This window comes from Nilaparvata lugens, chromosome 3 (assembly GCF_014356525.2).
Source record: "Nilaparvata lugens isolate BPH chromosome 3, ASM1435652v1, whole genome shotgun sequence".
NCBI lineage: Eukaryota > Metazoa > Arthropoda > Insecta > Hemiptera > Delphacidae > Nilaparvata > Nilaparvata lugens.
This window is the reverse complement of record NC_052506.1, coordinates 33,383,738-33,398,692: the sequence shown is the minus strand read 5'-3', so window position 1 is coordinate 33,398,692 and position 14,955 is coordinate 33,383,738. Positions and strand designations below refer to the sequence as shown.

General features: G+C 35.2%; 1 protein-coding gene across 3 annotated transcripts in view; it reads left to right on the top strand.

Annotated features, from left to right (window-relative positions):
* LOC111052626 (heterogeneous nuclear ribonucleoprotein L) overlaps positions 1 to 14,955 on the top strand; it is a 366,361-nt gene that overhangs the window by 187,063 nt on the left and 164,343 nt on the right. For all 3 annotated transcript variants that reach the window (XM_039423566.1, XM_039423567.1, XM_039423568.1), the window contains exon 5: positions 1,266 to 1,362. In XM_039423566.1, the coding sequence (XP_039279500.1) occupies positions 1,266 to 1,362 (97 nt within the window). The remainder of the gene's footprint in view (positions 1 to 1,265; positions 1,363 to 14,955) is intronic.

The window sequence follows — 14,955 nt, the reverse complement described above, 5'->3', positions numbered from 1 at the left end:
AAATCGTAGAAAACCTGCACCAGATCAAAATCTTATCAAATTTGTTTGATTTTTGTAACAACATTATCTTCCTATGCAGTAACATTTAAAATGTTCAACACAGGTGAAAAATATAGTAATTTTTTCCTCTTTCCTCTAAAAAAACTAGAACAATTAGTATAAAATGAGTCTAAAACGATTGGTTTGGATTATTTCGATTTGAATTACGTTTTTTTATGTTTTTAAAACTACTAGCAATGCAATCAGGTCATCTGATCTAGCTCATATTCAAACCTATTGATAGCTCATACTTTCTCAACAATCATCCATCTTTCTTACTGTTCACTCTAGCGTGTAGCTCTCGTACAGGTAGCCTACACTGGAAAAGATCTGTACAGTTGAACCTGAATGGTTCACACGTACACACACTCTCTCTCTCTCTCGGCAGAGCAGGGTGGTTTTTGGTGGGGGTTATCCGAGGTTTCGAATAAAGCTCGCCGTATTGCCATAAATGTGTCGTTATTGCGAGATGAGCAATAACACTGTTGATAGGCGTCTATTTATGGCTGGTGTCTCAGAGATCGACTCACTCTCTCACTCTTTCACTCTGCCTTGTGAAATTGGATTTTCCGCTTTCCTTCTTTTTCTTATTTTTCCTCTCCATTTTCTTCCCAATTCCCGACTTCCCTTTTCCTCTGATACAGAAGGCTGCTTTCCACAACCACAGTTTCCTGGATGGATGAAAACTTTTTGTAGTTGTATATTTCTGTCATATAATGTGCCCTCATATGCTCCCGTAAAACACAGATTCGCACTATTACAGTCATATATCGTTTTTAATGCAAGAAAAATATATGAATGTATCTGTTGAATATTATTTATAGATATAGGCGCAAGCAATAAGGATACGACGATTTTCGTGTTTATTTGTGATACGAAATATAATATCACGTCTCAGTAGACTGGAAAATTATGAACTTTATAGATCAACCAACCGTGCAATTTGGTGATGGCTGAATTTATTTTCTGGTGGAAATTGGTTGATATTTTCCCGTGTTTGTTATTTTTCTGCCTTATAGTAGCTGAAAAGGTTATGGTTTGATTCAGTAGGTGAATCATTAAGTTTCTTGATTATTGATTGATAGGGGTAAGAATCCATGTGAGATGAGACTTTATGATTGAATAGTAGCAAATACGTCTAATGAAGTAATACATCTGTAAATTGATTTTTTTTTTGTATGTATTGTGATGCTATGTAAAAGTTTTTCCTTAACTGATTGATTCACATTTGACAGTGTCGAAACAGCAAAACGAGCCAAAGAAAACCTCCATGGCGCTGACATCTATTCCGGTTGTTGCACGCTGAAAATTGAATACGCTAAGGTAAGAACTCACATCAATTGGCCTATTTCTCTTTATATTCATATGCTTGTGATTTTGTATTTCACTGTAATCTAAGCTAATAATTTTATACTTTTATAATTATCCTCAACTAGAAATTAATGATTGATATAATAATATATAAATGAAGAGCTGAGTTAATGACAATAATTGATAGAAGAATTCCAAAAATGGAGTTTGCCGAGTTTTTTTTTGTGATAGCAGTTTCCAATAAAGTGAAAGATTTTTCTTTAAACTGGACAACAATAATAGTCTCAAAACAAGTATATCATACCATAAGATTGAACATTGGAATTGAATGAGTGCCGAAATTCTTCTTGAAAATAATAATCGACTTAATAACATATTTCACATAGTTTCTTGAAATTTCTCAGTTCTTCTTACATCCTAGTCATCATTATAACAATCCATAGCCTATATTTCTATTTATTCATAGAAATTTATGTTGGATTCAAAATGGTAGATCCAATATTCCAGCTGTGAATAACAAATAGTGAGTAGGTTTTTGATTTTGTATTCAATTTTTTTAAATAAGTGCAATATTTCTAAAGTTTTCAATTTATTGTGATACATTCTGTAATTTATTTAGAGTATAAAATCAACCTTCAAAATTCAAAATTTTAAATCATCATTCTTGGACCGAAAATCAAGTGACGAAGCAGTGTGTGATTACATAACCTTATCTTTTGGACAACATTAACATTTTATCAAAATTTTTGGAGAGAAATATTACAGGCTCAGCTCAGTTTTTCATCCAATGTCATAATTGTATTATGATTATAGTATTTTATACAATAAATGAATAAATAAATAAAAAAATAAAATATGGCAGACAAATTCTGAAACCTGTTAAATTATCACAGTAAGAAAAATAATAAGCAGTTTACATAATTTCCACCAACCATGGTATCACCATGTATTACCAATATATTTATCCTTTTTATTAAGGATAATTACAGTACATCAATGCTTTCGGAATAATACTATTTGATAGGTAACTTAGTATACTACCATGAACAAATTTAGCCTATGTTTCCACATAATTAGTTATGGTATCACATTCATTCAACTTCATAGAATTCAAACATTGGAATATTACTTTTTCTGTTGTATTGTTGACTATGTCTTGTTCGAAACACGAGTTGCCGGCCGAAATGTGTGGTAGTTGCTAGTTGTATTGCAGTTGCAAGTTGGAAAGGGAGTGCTTATCTGGCCAGTAGCTCCTACTCCAATATAGCTTCTGTTATCTTTTGTGAGGGGGTTGTTCCCCCCTCTCCACCGTCCATGTGGTGGTGGAAGGGTTCAGACGACCGTCTCATGTTTGTTGTTCGCCGAAGCGGATTGCTTGGGGGTCTGGGGTTGTCCCCCCACTTTTTGGGGGTTTGTCTGATGGTGTAGAGGTTGCCCCCACCAGTATGGCGGAGTGGGGGGTGCAGTAGTAGAGAAGCAAGAGTACAGAATCGGAATGGAAATTGTATTTGGTTTGCTATTGCTGCCGCCACTGTGTGTAGTTGTTTGCCTATTCGCTCTGCCGAGCTGAATTCATTTAAAGCTCGACTCTGACTCGGTCGGTCTGCAGCTAGCAGCTCAGCTTCAGCTCCCCGGGAAGCTAAAGTCTGAAAGTTGATTCTCAGTATTTTATTTCTCATGATTTTTCACCACCAAAAAATTTATTGTTGACCTGCGGTACAAAGATCTTGCTGGATCTGCAGTTCTTGGTTGACTTTTAAATTTATGTTTGCGATCATAAAGAAAAACAATATTGAGTAGAAATTGAAAATGCTGGGCAATTTTTGCTCCTAACCTGTTTCCTCCCTGTAACTTGTTGCTTCCTTGAATGTTTCTTTTACATATTTTATCATATCAGATATATCAGTATAATATCATATCATATCATATCAGTATAAAATATTTTGTACTCATGTCAGCTATCTGAATTGTCCCCTAATATGTGATTCGTTGACTTTTGATATCTTTCATACTCTCCTACTCAAAAACTACATTGTTGCACTGCTTGAAAACAGCTGTTTAATAAAATGTAATAGTTGTGATTCTGTGACATACACAGAGGATGAGAGCTGAGAGGTGGCCCAAGAGGATACTAGTTGATTAGGATGAGAGGTGGACCGCCCCATCTGGATAAAACAGGTGAATACTGATATGATTGGTAGAAATATTGTAGAGAGGAGCTGAAATAACCGAAATAAATGGCAGTTGGGATGCAAAAAACGGCTGGAGCTGTAGAATATACTGGTTTATGTGATTCAAATCAATTGGTCACAACTCGGTGATATCAAGTAAAACTCCTATTTGTTGAGAACAATCGAGCCTCAATATTATCTTGGGTTATTCTCCTCCCACAAACCTGGTTATAACATAGAGAAAAGCTTTCGTTAAATTGCTCCATAGAGAAAAGATAACGCGCCTGCTCCTTGCATCATTTGTCACTCATAATAATGATTGCTAGACTGTGTGTAATGTCATTCTACTTACTGAAAAAATCAGTATTACGAATATTCAATTTATTCGACCATATCCCCTGTTTAGTTTCACTTACAAGCGTGGATTGTGGTCAATGGTAGTTTGATTACAATCAGCCATTCCTTTGTTATTTGAAGTGAAACTCTTGTTGGAAATGTGCGAAATTGAGGGCTGTAGCTGCAGTAGGGATGGTCCAGCTGTAATAAGAGGAGTCGGCAGTCGACAGTGCAGATGCAGAGTTGGAGTAGAATGCTGTAATCAACCTGCTTTCCCTTCACTTCCGTCTCCCATTTCTACTATTCGTCCTGCCACTTCTCCAATTCTTCCTGCTTCAGCTCTCTCCCTAACTATAACTCTTCTTCCTATTTTATCTTCATTCACAACTCTGTATTTCTGTTTTTCTCATATCTTATTTTCCTTCACTCATTTTCTCTTTTTCCATTATTAATTATTTTATTTACATGTTTTTCTTCCTCGTTCAATTACTACTATTCCTCCTTCAACTCTCTCTTCCTCTTATAGTTCCCTGTATCTCTATTTTCCTGTCTTATTCTCATTTTCCATCTAGTTTCTTTCCATTGTTTTCTTTCCTCTTATATATACAAATTCTTCTCATTTGTTTCCATCTTATATTCTTCATAATACTCTTCATCTTTCTTTCTTCTCCATTACCTACCCTTCACCGACCTATTCCGTCTCAATTCCCATGTCCTATTCCAATCCATGTTTTTCTCAATCGTCTTTAGTTTTCCCTTCTTATACCACTAAACCTTATTTTTTATATTCTTCTTTCCAATTTTCACCAACTTTAAGTCTTCTCTCTCGTAACTTGATCCTTCTTCTCAACCATTATCCTCTTCTTGTTGGTTTTCTATTCTTCCTTGTATTATACTTATTCATTTTCCATCGCTTTTACATCTCCCATATTCCAGATCAATTGATGTCCTTATTCATATAGTCTTCCACTTCTTCTGATGCTCAATCCATTCTCTTTTTTCATTCTTCATGGTCTTGTCGATTACCAATCTTCTTTTTCTTTCATCCATCTTATTTCATCAATTTAAAAATGGTTTTTGTGTGTTTTGAATTGTTAATTCAGTATTGAGTGTGTAATTGAAGAATATGTTGAAGTGACACATAACCTAGCTACATTTAGATTATTGTACAAATTAGAATTGGAACCGTTTTGGGCGTAAGCCTGTGGTACTTTTCTGTAAGTTGTGTAATTCTGAATGAGTAAATAAATAAAATAAAATATAAGTTGCTCAATTCAGCCCTATTTTGCATTACTGAATTGCCTCATGATGATTATTCATCACCCAGTCCCCCAGTCCTCTTCTCCTTCTTTGTTCTAATGTTGTTGCACTCCTCCTCTTGAACCCCTCATACCTCATTACCCACCTTCTAATCAACCTATTCATCCGCTCATGTCCATCACTATCGTCTTCATCATTTCCGTGACCGTAGCCACTTCCTCTGCTGGTGAATTTTGTCACCCAGTGGTGTTTCAATCATCTAAACCAACCGCTATCACTTGAGGTAACCTTTGCCCTGCCTTCCGCCCCTGCGGATGACCCCGGAAATCATCACCCACCACCAGATGAAGCGCTTTCTCTGATCAAAGGCGTTTGACTCGTCACTTCACTGTCAGCCACTTCTGTCATTTATTTGCAGCAATAATTCCACGTGTTTCTGTTATTGAGTAACATTAACACTCCATTCCAACTTCACTTGAATCTTTCCCAGTAATGCTAGTTTCACACACATTCGGTTCGTTTCGTTTTCAGCAAATTCCGATAAGTGTGAAACGGTAATTCGGTTTGAATTCGGTACCGAATAGAAACCGCATAGAACCGAACGCCCATTTGACTCTAATAAATTCCGTCAGGTTCAAATTCGTTTCCAGCGAAGGGCTACTTTCACACACATTCGATTCGGTTCGGTTCGTTTCGTTTTCGGAAAATTCCAATAAGTGTGAAACGGTGATTCGGTTTGAATTCGGTTCCGAATAGCAACCGCATAGCACAGAACGCCCCCTCGACACGAATAGGTTTTATCATTTTCGAATTCGTTGCTAGGAACCTGGATATAACAACAAAGTCTTTTACACACGCTTGCTTTTTTTTCTTTTTATTTTAACCTGATATCTTGATTATCTGTTTAAAAATCTTCCATGTCAAAATCATATGGTCAATTCATTTTTGTTAGTTCTCTGGAGCATTTTTTTCTCAATGAATAAATAGTTGCTAAAAAAATATGAAGATAAATTAAAACTAAGGGAGAATTTCTATTATTTTCATTTTTCATGAAAATTACATGATTTTATTAATGGAGAGAAGAGATGAACGTTATGTACCATGTGTCATAATTGAAACAAATTTTCAATTAAAAAAAAAATCACTCTGAACGTCCAAAATTAATATAATCAAAAATGAACTATTCAAATAGTTCACAATTTTTAATTAAATTGAAAATTTTGTTTTGAATGAAAAAGACTAAGAAATTGTCAAAAAACCACTGATTTATTGATAATTAGAAAGACCGGTTTCGGTTATTACACCATTGTCAATCTCTGATAAACTGCACAAAAAGAGAAAATTTTGTTGTTCAAGAAATCACATCTTACTATTTGAACACCAGCTTTTATATTTTATTACCAGCATGAATTGTAACAATCCAAACACTGTTGTGTTTGAGAAGATAAAACCTAATTAGAACTGTAAGAATTAAAACCTGATATGCATGAAAGCCAACGAACCGAACCGAAAACGAACCAAACCGAATGAAACCGAAAGCGTGTGAAGCTAGTAGCCTTACTGTCACTTATAAATTGAATTTTATCTGAGTTAATCATAATCAACCTTCTCATCGTAGTTTCCATTTATTTATTCATATGAATTTTACCGGCAGAGAGATCCTTTTGTATGTTCTGCCTTGCCGTATTGCCGTATCTGCCTTACCCAATGTCATTTCCTATTTACATTCAGGTTTATAGGTTTGATATTGGATTCTTCAAGTTTTCTCACAAAAAATGTACACTTAGACTTCTTGAGTTTTTTTTTTATCAAGTTTAAAATTAAGAAAACTTATTTCTGAACACAAATTCATTTTGAAAAGCATACAAATATAACATTTTGATTATAATATTGAAGCTGAAACTTTCACATTAATTTGAATTTGATTTTATCCCGTTGTTGTGTGATATTAATAATAATGTATGATTCTATGAATACGAAATAGGTAGCCGTTGGTAGCTGTTTGGGAAACTTGTCCATTTGTACCGGAAGCTTGAGTGTCAAAACTTTATTCCATTAAACTCGACCCGAACTAGCCTAACTAACTGTGGAATACAATAACTTTGTACTCAAAGTTACTTCAATACTAATGCTCAGTGAGTACAATAACTCACATAGTTTCCGCCCGTTTGGTTTACTGTCAGGAAGTGTCAATTCATGATTTTTAATAGAAAAAATGTATCAAACTTTTGACTTTACCTTTTAACTCTGTTTCCGTGGGTGGTGAGTAGAGTTGTTACGATAGTGAATCAGAACATGAAGTGCCGGTACTCATGTGATTCCATCAGGGCATTGCCATTAGTCGTGTCCAGTACTTTAGTAGTAGTTGCAGTCCCCAGAGCCCATATCAGTCATAAAATTATTGTTCCATTGCATGTATAATATCCATTATATTAAGGTGAATGTATAGAAATTGTCTGTTAAAATGATAGATAACATGAAATAGTCGGTTATTTAAGGTAAATGAATATATTATATTATCTGTATGTTGCTCACAAGACACAGGGGTTACAATAGTGCTAGTTGTGATTTTTATTCAGCCTAATCCACATTAATACTATAACAAACATTGAAAAATATCCCATTGTAGGCCTAATTGCTTTTTTTTTATTCAGCCTAATTCACATCCTCCATCTCATATCTCATTCTTTGCGACGCAGAATGATTTAGGTTGGCTTGCACGCGTACCCAAGTCCAAAATCAACTATTTATTCAGATTGTTTGTTTTTTATGACTTATAATGTCCTTCAACTCCATAAACCTTAAAAGAATAACCTTTTCCCTCCAAATATTCTGCGTACTGAACTCTAAATACAACAAGTTGAGACTAGGACAAAAATATCCGCGTTGCCAAATTGAGCGAAATTGCGACTTTTTCATGCTATCCCATGTTACCGAATTTATTCAATTTGACGGTGAATGAAAGGTAATCTCATATTTAATATATTCATATAAACTGACTTGCATGATTCGAGCGCCATTTCGGCAAAAATTTGGTAACGCAGATATTTTGTCCAAGTCTTGACTTCTTTTGTTCAGATGTCATAATGAGACCTTTTTCATTATGAGACATCGTCATCAAAATAATGTATTATCTCAGTCGATAAGCTATTTCTGTGCTTAAAAATATAAGTATATTCTAGTGTTCATCAATGAGTACATTACTCATTATAGGAATCTCATAGTTTGTTGATGTTCTAAAAAATGAGAGCACACTGTCTATTGGAAACAGATTTTACGTGGCGTATAGTGTAGGATGGGAGCAAGGATAGGAATTGACAGCCTGTGGCTGTTGGGTGTCCTTTGTTAGCTAGCCGAGTTGCAAATCTCTTTTTGATGAAGAAGATGTTGTGGGTTGTGTCACCCCTCCACACCGCTTCATCAGTTCCCCATAAAATGTAGTATTGATTTGGAGTGGAGAGGGGTGTAAGGGTTGCTTCACCTGGCAGTTGTTATGGGGCACTTCGATAGTGACGTCACAGGTTGCCCTGGAATACCCAATCACCATTACTTCAACTAAAGTTTCCAAAAAATGTATTCTTTCATTTTTTAAAAATGACAGTACTTGCTCGAATCAATGTAATTTGAAACTCCTGTTTAAAATAAGGCATGAAGAATACTAGATCCTCCACAATCTTCATATGCTTTAGTCAAGTTTATTGTAACCATTTTCATTATCTTTAATAATAATTTTTGACGAAGAAGAGGCTTAGAATAAAAATAGAGAAGTTGGAATTATCAAGATAGGTCAAAACAGCAATGATAAAAAAAATGTAGAGAATTTGTCCAGCTTAAAATTACAACCCACCAATAATGTTTAGTACCTATCTAGTTGTATGTATGGCATTAACGTAAGAAAATTATAATTCTTTCTAATATCGTTATGGAAGATATTGTGAGTAGTATAATATTATTCCATTCAGCATTGATGGTCTAAAATCTACCAGTTTTATTCATGTAATAGAAGGGATGTCGCTTCCTTGTGCTCAATCTTTTCAGCCTTGCTTCAGTTGTTCATCCAAAAAATGAAGGTCTGATCAAAAGGCAACTGTATCAGCAACATCAAAAGACTCACTAATTACATAAATGAGATCAGATTATAAGGAGCAGTACTGACGGCTGCTTATTTTCAAAACACTGATAAGATATTCAATAGTTAATAAGGTTCTATTGGTAGCAGAGTCACGTCTTTTTCAGTATCATTTGGAGATTCATTCAAGCTCAGTTCCTAATTCTTATTCATCCGTTTGAAGTGAACGTAAATTGGGGCGAGTTCAAATTGATACTCAACGGTCACTAAAATTACAGTGTAATGCAATAAAGTTACAAATGGAGCCTTTTTGAATCCATGAAGTTTGTTAGCGATTCACACAATCGCAGCTCATAATGTCGTTTCATCCATTCATTCTTAGAGGACTTGAATTGAGACAAAATTTTGGAAATTCAACACTGTAATTTGATAACATTTAGCAAATATAACTACGTTGTGAGGAGATAAATTTGATGGAAGAATAGCATAAATCAAGCTTTTATTCCGGCTCATTTATCTGAAGTGGAAGTTAATCGAGATAAAATGTACACAATATTTGAGTGTAATTAAATAATTTTCATCCTATAACATACTCTCTGGACTAACAAAGTCTATAATATTCCTGACTCAATCTTAGTTCATAATTCTCATGATTAATCACTTCTAAATCACTATTACATTTTTCTGATATAATGCCAAATTTTCCAGTATTGAATATAATTTCTTTTGCCATAATTATGAGCTCCAGGCTTTGATTTGTGTGTGATGAGACGGTTAATGATGAGAGATGAGAGAACCTACAGCTTTTGGTTCCTAACCACCGAGAATCAATTTTTAAAATTTATGATTGATATTTAGACGAGTCAGCTCTCTAAGATAGCTTATAAAGTCAGTGGATTACTTTGTCTGTATTCATGGTAATAAATCAATTATAATAAGAATAGTAAGTTATACATTCATAATCTCAGTCATTTAACTGCATTGAACGTGAATTGAGACAAAAATGAGGCTTTTCATTGGTCAGCACTTTTACGGTGTAATTAAAACATTCTACCATTGTGATTTGTGTGCTAATAAGGTTGTGAGGAAGTAGATGATGAAGTAGATGGGAAGCGAATATAAAAGGATGGAAAATGAAAAATAAAGAAATGAAGCAGTCTGTTGAACTGTGCTACTTTTAATTAAGAAATAAGGAGGGTGCATATGTTGGCCTTTTTTAATTACCGGTCGACCTGAGCGGAAGAAAAACGCTGGCTCTGTAATTTCCTGATCTTTGGGTGATCTACTAGGTGTGGTGTGGAATTAATATTCATTCCTTCTTGAATATTTCCAAATTAGTGTAATATGCCTTGAATGAAAATTTCTCGGCAATGGAAGCTCTTGAATTGCTGCATTTTGTATAAGTGCTTGTGTAATGAAGTAATATGTTATATAATAAACATGATAATATTTTTTTTTTACTTTATTGGAAACAAATAGCCTATCAAATAGATTAGTTGAAAATTATATTTAGGTGATGATATGAAACTTGAGGGTAGATAATCTTACTCAGAATACGGATTACATTAACAGATTACAGTCTTATTACTCACCTCATAATATCCATTAGAAGGTTATTTCTCATGTATAAATTAGCTGAGATAATGAGATGGGAGGACGGTCGGTTGGTTGGTTGATTAGAGCGTGGAATATTATGAAAAATGAATAATTCAGAGCCGAGCATATTTTCAGTTTTTGATAACATCAAACGCGCGGCGAGAAAATTGACGTGAAAGATAAATTGAGGTTCGTGATGAAAGCAAGAAGATTCGATGAAGCTGGAAAGAACCGACAACAAAAGAGAAAGAAAATGAGTGGGAGGATGAGTAGGTGGAGGAGGGGTAGCGCTGATGGAAAACGAATTTTCTTCCATCTATCATATTCTGTGAAACGTTTACAATCAAGTGCTCTTGAGCAGAGAGAGATTCAGGTCTGATGATGAGCTCCATACCAGCTGCCAGCTGCCTCCTCTGTGCTCTCTGCTGTGGTCTGGCTTAACGACTTCTTGTTCCTTCTCCTCATTCTCTTACTTTTCGTTTATATTCCATGTTTCCTTCTTATTCTTCTCCTTGTTCTCTGTCTTCTTGTTCATTTTATTATCTCCTTCGTCATCTTCTTCTCAAATTTTCATGTTCAAACCCTTCTTATTCTTCTTTTTTTCTTGTTCTGCTTTTATCCTCTTTCTCACCTTGTTTATTATCTTCTTCATCTTCAAGTTGACCCATCTCTCCTCCACTCATTTTTCACTTCTTTAATTCAATTTTAGTCGTTTTCTCTCCTCCATCCTCCTCGTCCTTTTTCACTGGTTTCCCTCTCCTTTTTCTCGTCCTTCTCCACTAAGCCTCAGAGAGCAGTTACGCCCTGTTGCCCAGAATGTGTTGAAGGGTGGAGTAGATTGTCATAATAAAGAATCGTTTTCCAAAGTTTGTCCAATGGAGTGAGCCTTCTGGATCAAATACTGATCGGGCTCTTGAATCAAAAGAAACGAATTATTGTTCATTTTGCGAGTGTCTGACTTGAATTGAAAGTGTCGACTCGCGTTGAATTAGTCCTGAATCATTAATAAGGTTTGATTATTCAGGGATTGTTCTAGTAATGATAAATCGATTTCATGAGATTCTACGACATTGATTACTGTAGCAATAGATTTGGAAATTAGTTGATCGAAACGATTCTTTTTTGATCCCCTTCAGTTTGTTCAAGTTTTATCACTGTTATACCATGTATCTTGGAAAGTAATGGTAGGAAGATAAGTCAGTTATACAACAAGGAGGACATCTCTAACGAGCCCCAAACTTAACGACAGTTGAACACTAATTTGCGTAGTTGCCTAGTTGCCGGCAACTGACGCCAAGATATCAACGACAACATCCTGAACAACCCCCTCCCCTCCTTCACGTCCACTTGGGTCCAAGCCGACCGAATTAGGCTGCATTTGCAACTGATGCTAAGACTAAGAGCATTACTGCCAAAGCCATCATTACACGTCTGCAGATTTGTGTCATCAGAGGGTTACAACATGTCAAGACACAATTCAGCTTGGATCAGCATCAGCACTAGGAAGATAGCAGCAACAGGATTTGACACCAATTCGGATTTGATAGAAGGACCCTGAGTTGAAACAACTCATTTTGTGTAAATCAAGATGTTATGGAGATACTCTAGTTGTATGGTCTTCGTATTTTTATACGTTAATGTTCTAGTATAAATTAAAATACTACAATCAATCGTTATAATTTATCAGGAGTATGTTTGTCGGATACTAAATTCAATTCATTCCAGGATGAATTAAAGCACTCAGAATAGAAGTTTTGATTGTGATCTCTTGTAACAGATTCTTAGAAGAGAGTAGAAACTTGAGGTTGCCCAATAAATTTAGCTGTTAGCTGATGGATCAGTTGGGATTACGCCGCGAAGGTGATCCAAGTCTCCAATCACTCTCTCTTTCTCCCAGCTCAGTTTCTCTCATTGCAATCTCCTTTTTTACCATTCTGCTCCTCTTTCCGAAACAATAGTTATTTCTATTTGTTCTTCAGTTCAGATTTCTTGCATAAGTTCAAACCAGAGAAAACATCTATATTAAACTATAATAATCTATATTCTAAACTGCTATATTTGTATTCTGTGGTTGAAACTTATCAATCTAGAAAGGTGACACATATGATTGTATCAATGATTTTCAATTGCATTAATGACCAAAAAAACAAATTATTGCGTACCTTAAAAAAATCAATGAGCGAATAATTATTCTCAATTCTATTAATAAACTGTAATAGAATGAGGCAGTGGAAAATCTATATACTTTGACTAATGGAAATTGCAAATTTGATACTAGAAGGTGATTTCAATTGATTGTACATTAAATGAAACGTGAAATTCAATTATTGTGTCAATTGATTCCACAGAAAATGTCATTAGATAGGTCTAGTGTTCCTCTTTTTTTCCATTTTATTTTTATATCCAACGGCAGTATATTTTTGAAAGGTTAATCGAAAATTATTCAGCTTTAAAAGTAGGGTCCAATCGTTATTTCTTTCAATGGAGCTCGGTATTGTTGTTTTAGAATGTCTCTTTTTATTAGGCGGAGGGTGTAGAGGTGTTGAAGGACTTCCAATGATTTTAACGAGATCTTAATTCCTTGTCAATTATTAAGACTTGGACGCTGCAGTTGAGTGCTATTTCCATTTCGATATCTTCAGTCTACTTCCCAATATTTTATGTCATGACTTGATTTTTTCCCTTTTTTCTCTTTCTCCTTCGGTTATATTCATTTACTTCCTACCCCTCTCCACCCCCCTTCATATTCTCGCAATTCCCTCTTCATACAGATATTCTGCTTCTCTTCTCAATCTTTCATTTGTGTTTATTTTTACCTTATTACGTCCTTGGTCTTCTCTTAAATACCATTTTTTATTTTGATCTAATTCTTATTTTTCTATCATGAATCATCCATATTTTTATTCTTTCCATGATATGCATCCATTAATCTCTCCTTCCCTATCGTGCCTTCTATCCTTATTCATTTTCATTTATTTTTCGAACTTCTCTTCCTCCTCTTATATTCTCTTACATTTCTTATATCTCTACTCCATTTGTGTTCCTTTTTTTGCACCACACTCATCCCTTTCTCCTTTCCTCAGCATTAACCACCTATTTTCTCCATTCTTTTTCCTTTTCTTTTTGTCTCCGGCATCTTCGCCTTTAGCATTAAATTTCCTTTTTTGTTTATTCTCATTCTCTCCTCATCATCAGCATCATATCACTATATCAGTATCTTATACTTTTATCATGTGAAATGAAAACTTTCTGAGTTCGAAGTCAAGTACCGATGGAATAGAGAAAGGTAAATTGATAACGTGGTTGTTTCTCAGAAAACTGTGAAAAGTTATCTGTTACTAGCTGGCCCGGCGAACTTCGTACCGCCAGATAGTTAAATGCATCTCATGACAAACTTTAGCTGGATGCACACCTGAGGAGGCGCGATGCGGCATTTTATCTATATAGATAGTTTTCCAACTACAAAATGAATAATTTACTAAAAATCAAATAATTCTAAACACCGAAGATAGCACAATTATTCGAAACAAAGCAATATCTTTAGAGCATGTTTTGTAAGTCTTTAACCTGAGGCCGCACTGCTGGATGGTTAACAGACAGAACGGTCATTTTGTTTTTAGTCGGGGCGTTTAGAATAAAATACATGGGCGGTTATGGAACAGCACACACTCTTGTCTACTATCTACCGACGGCTGTTGTATGACGCAATGATTATAACAGCTGATTTTTATTTCTGTGTGTGGTCATCTCACAAATCTTCTCCCATAAGGATTACATGTAAACTTTGAAGGACCACAGGAAAGAGTCCTGAAGTCGGATTATAAATTTTATAGGCCGTAAACCTGAACATAACAAACACAACTAAAAAAAATCATCAAATCCGGTGCACACTTAAAAAGTTATTGAATGTGAAAATTTGAGGCTCGATTTTTATTTTTATCTATATACTAGCCGTCAGGCTCGCTTCGCTCGCCATATCCGTCTAGCCAGGGGGCTCCGCCCCCTGGACCCCCCACTGGATGGTCCAAGAATGAGATCAGCAGGCGAGCGAAGCGAGCATTTTTATCATAATGTTAGGACGATCCAGTCGGGGGTCCAGACTAAACGTCTGGCTAAACGGATATGGCGAGCGAAGCGAGCCTGACGGCTAGTAATATAATATTCCCAGGAATA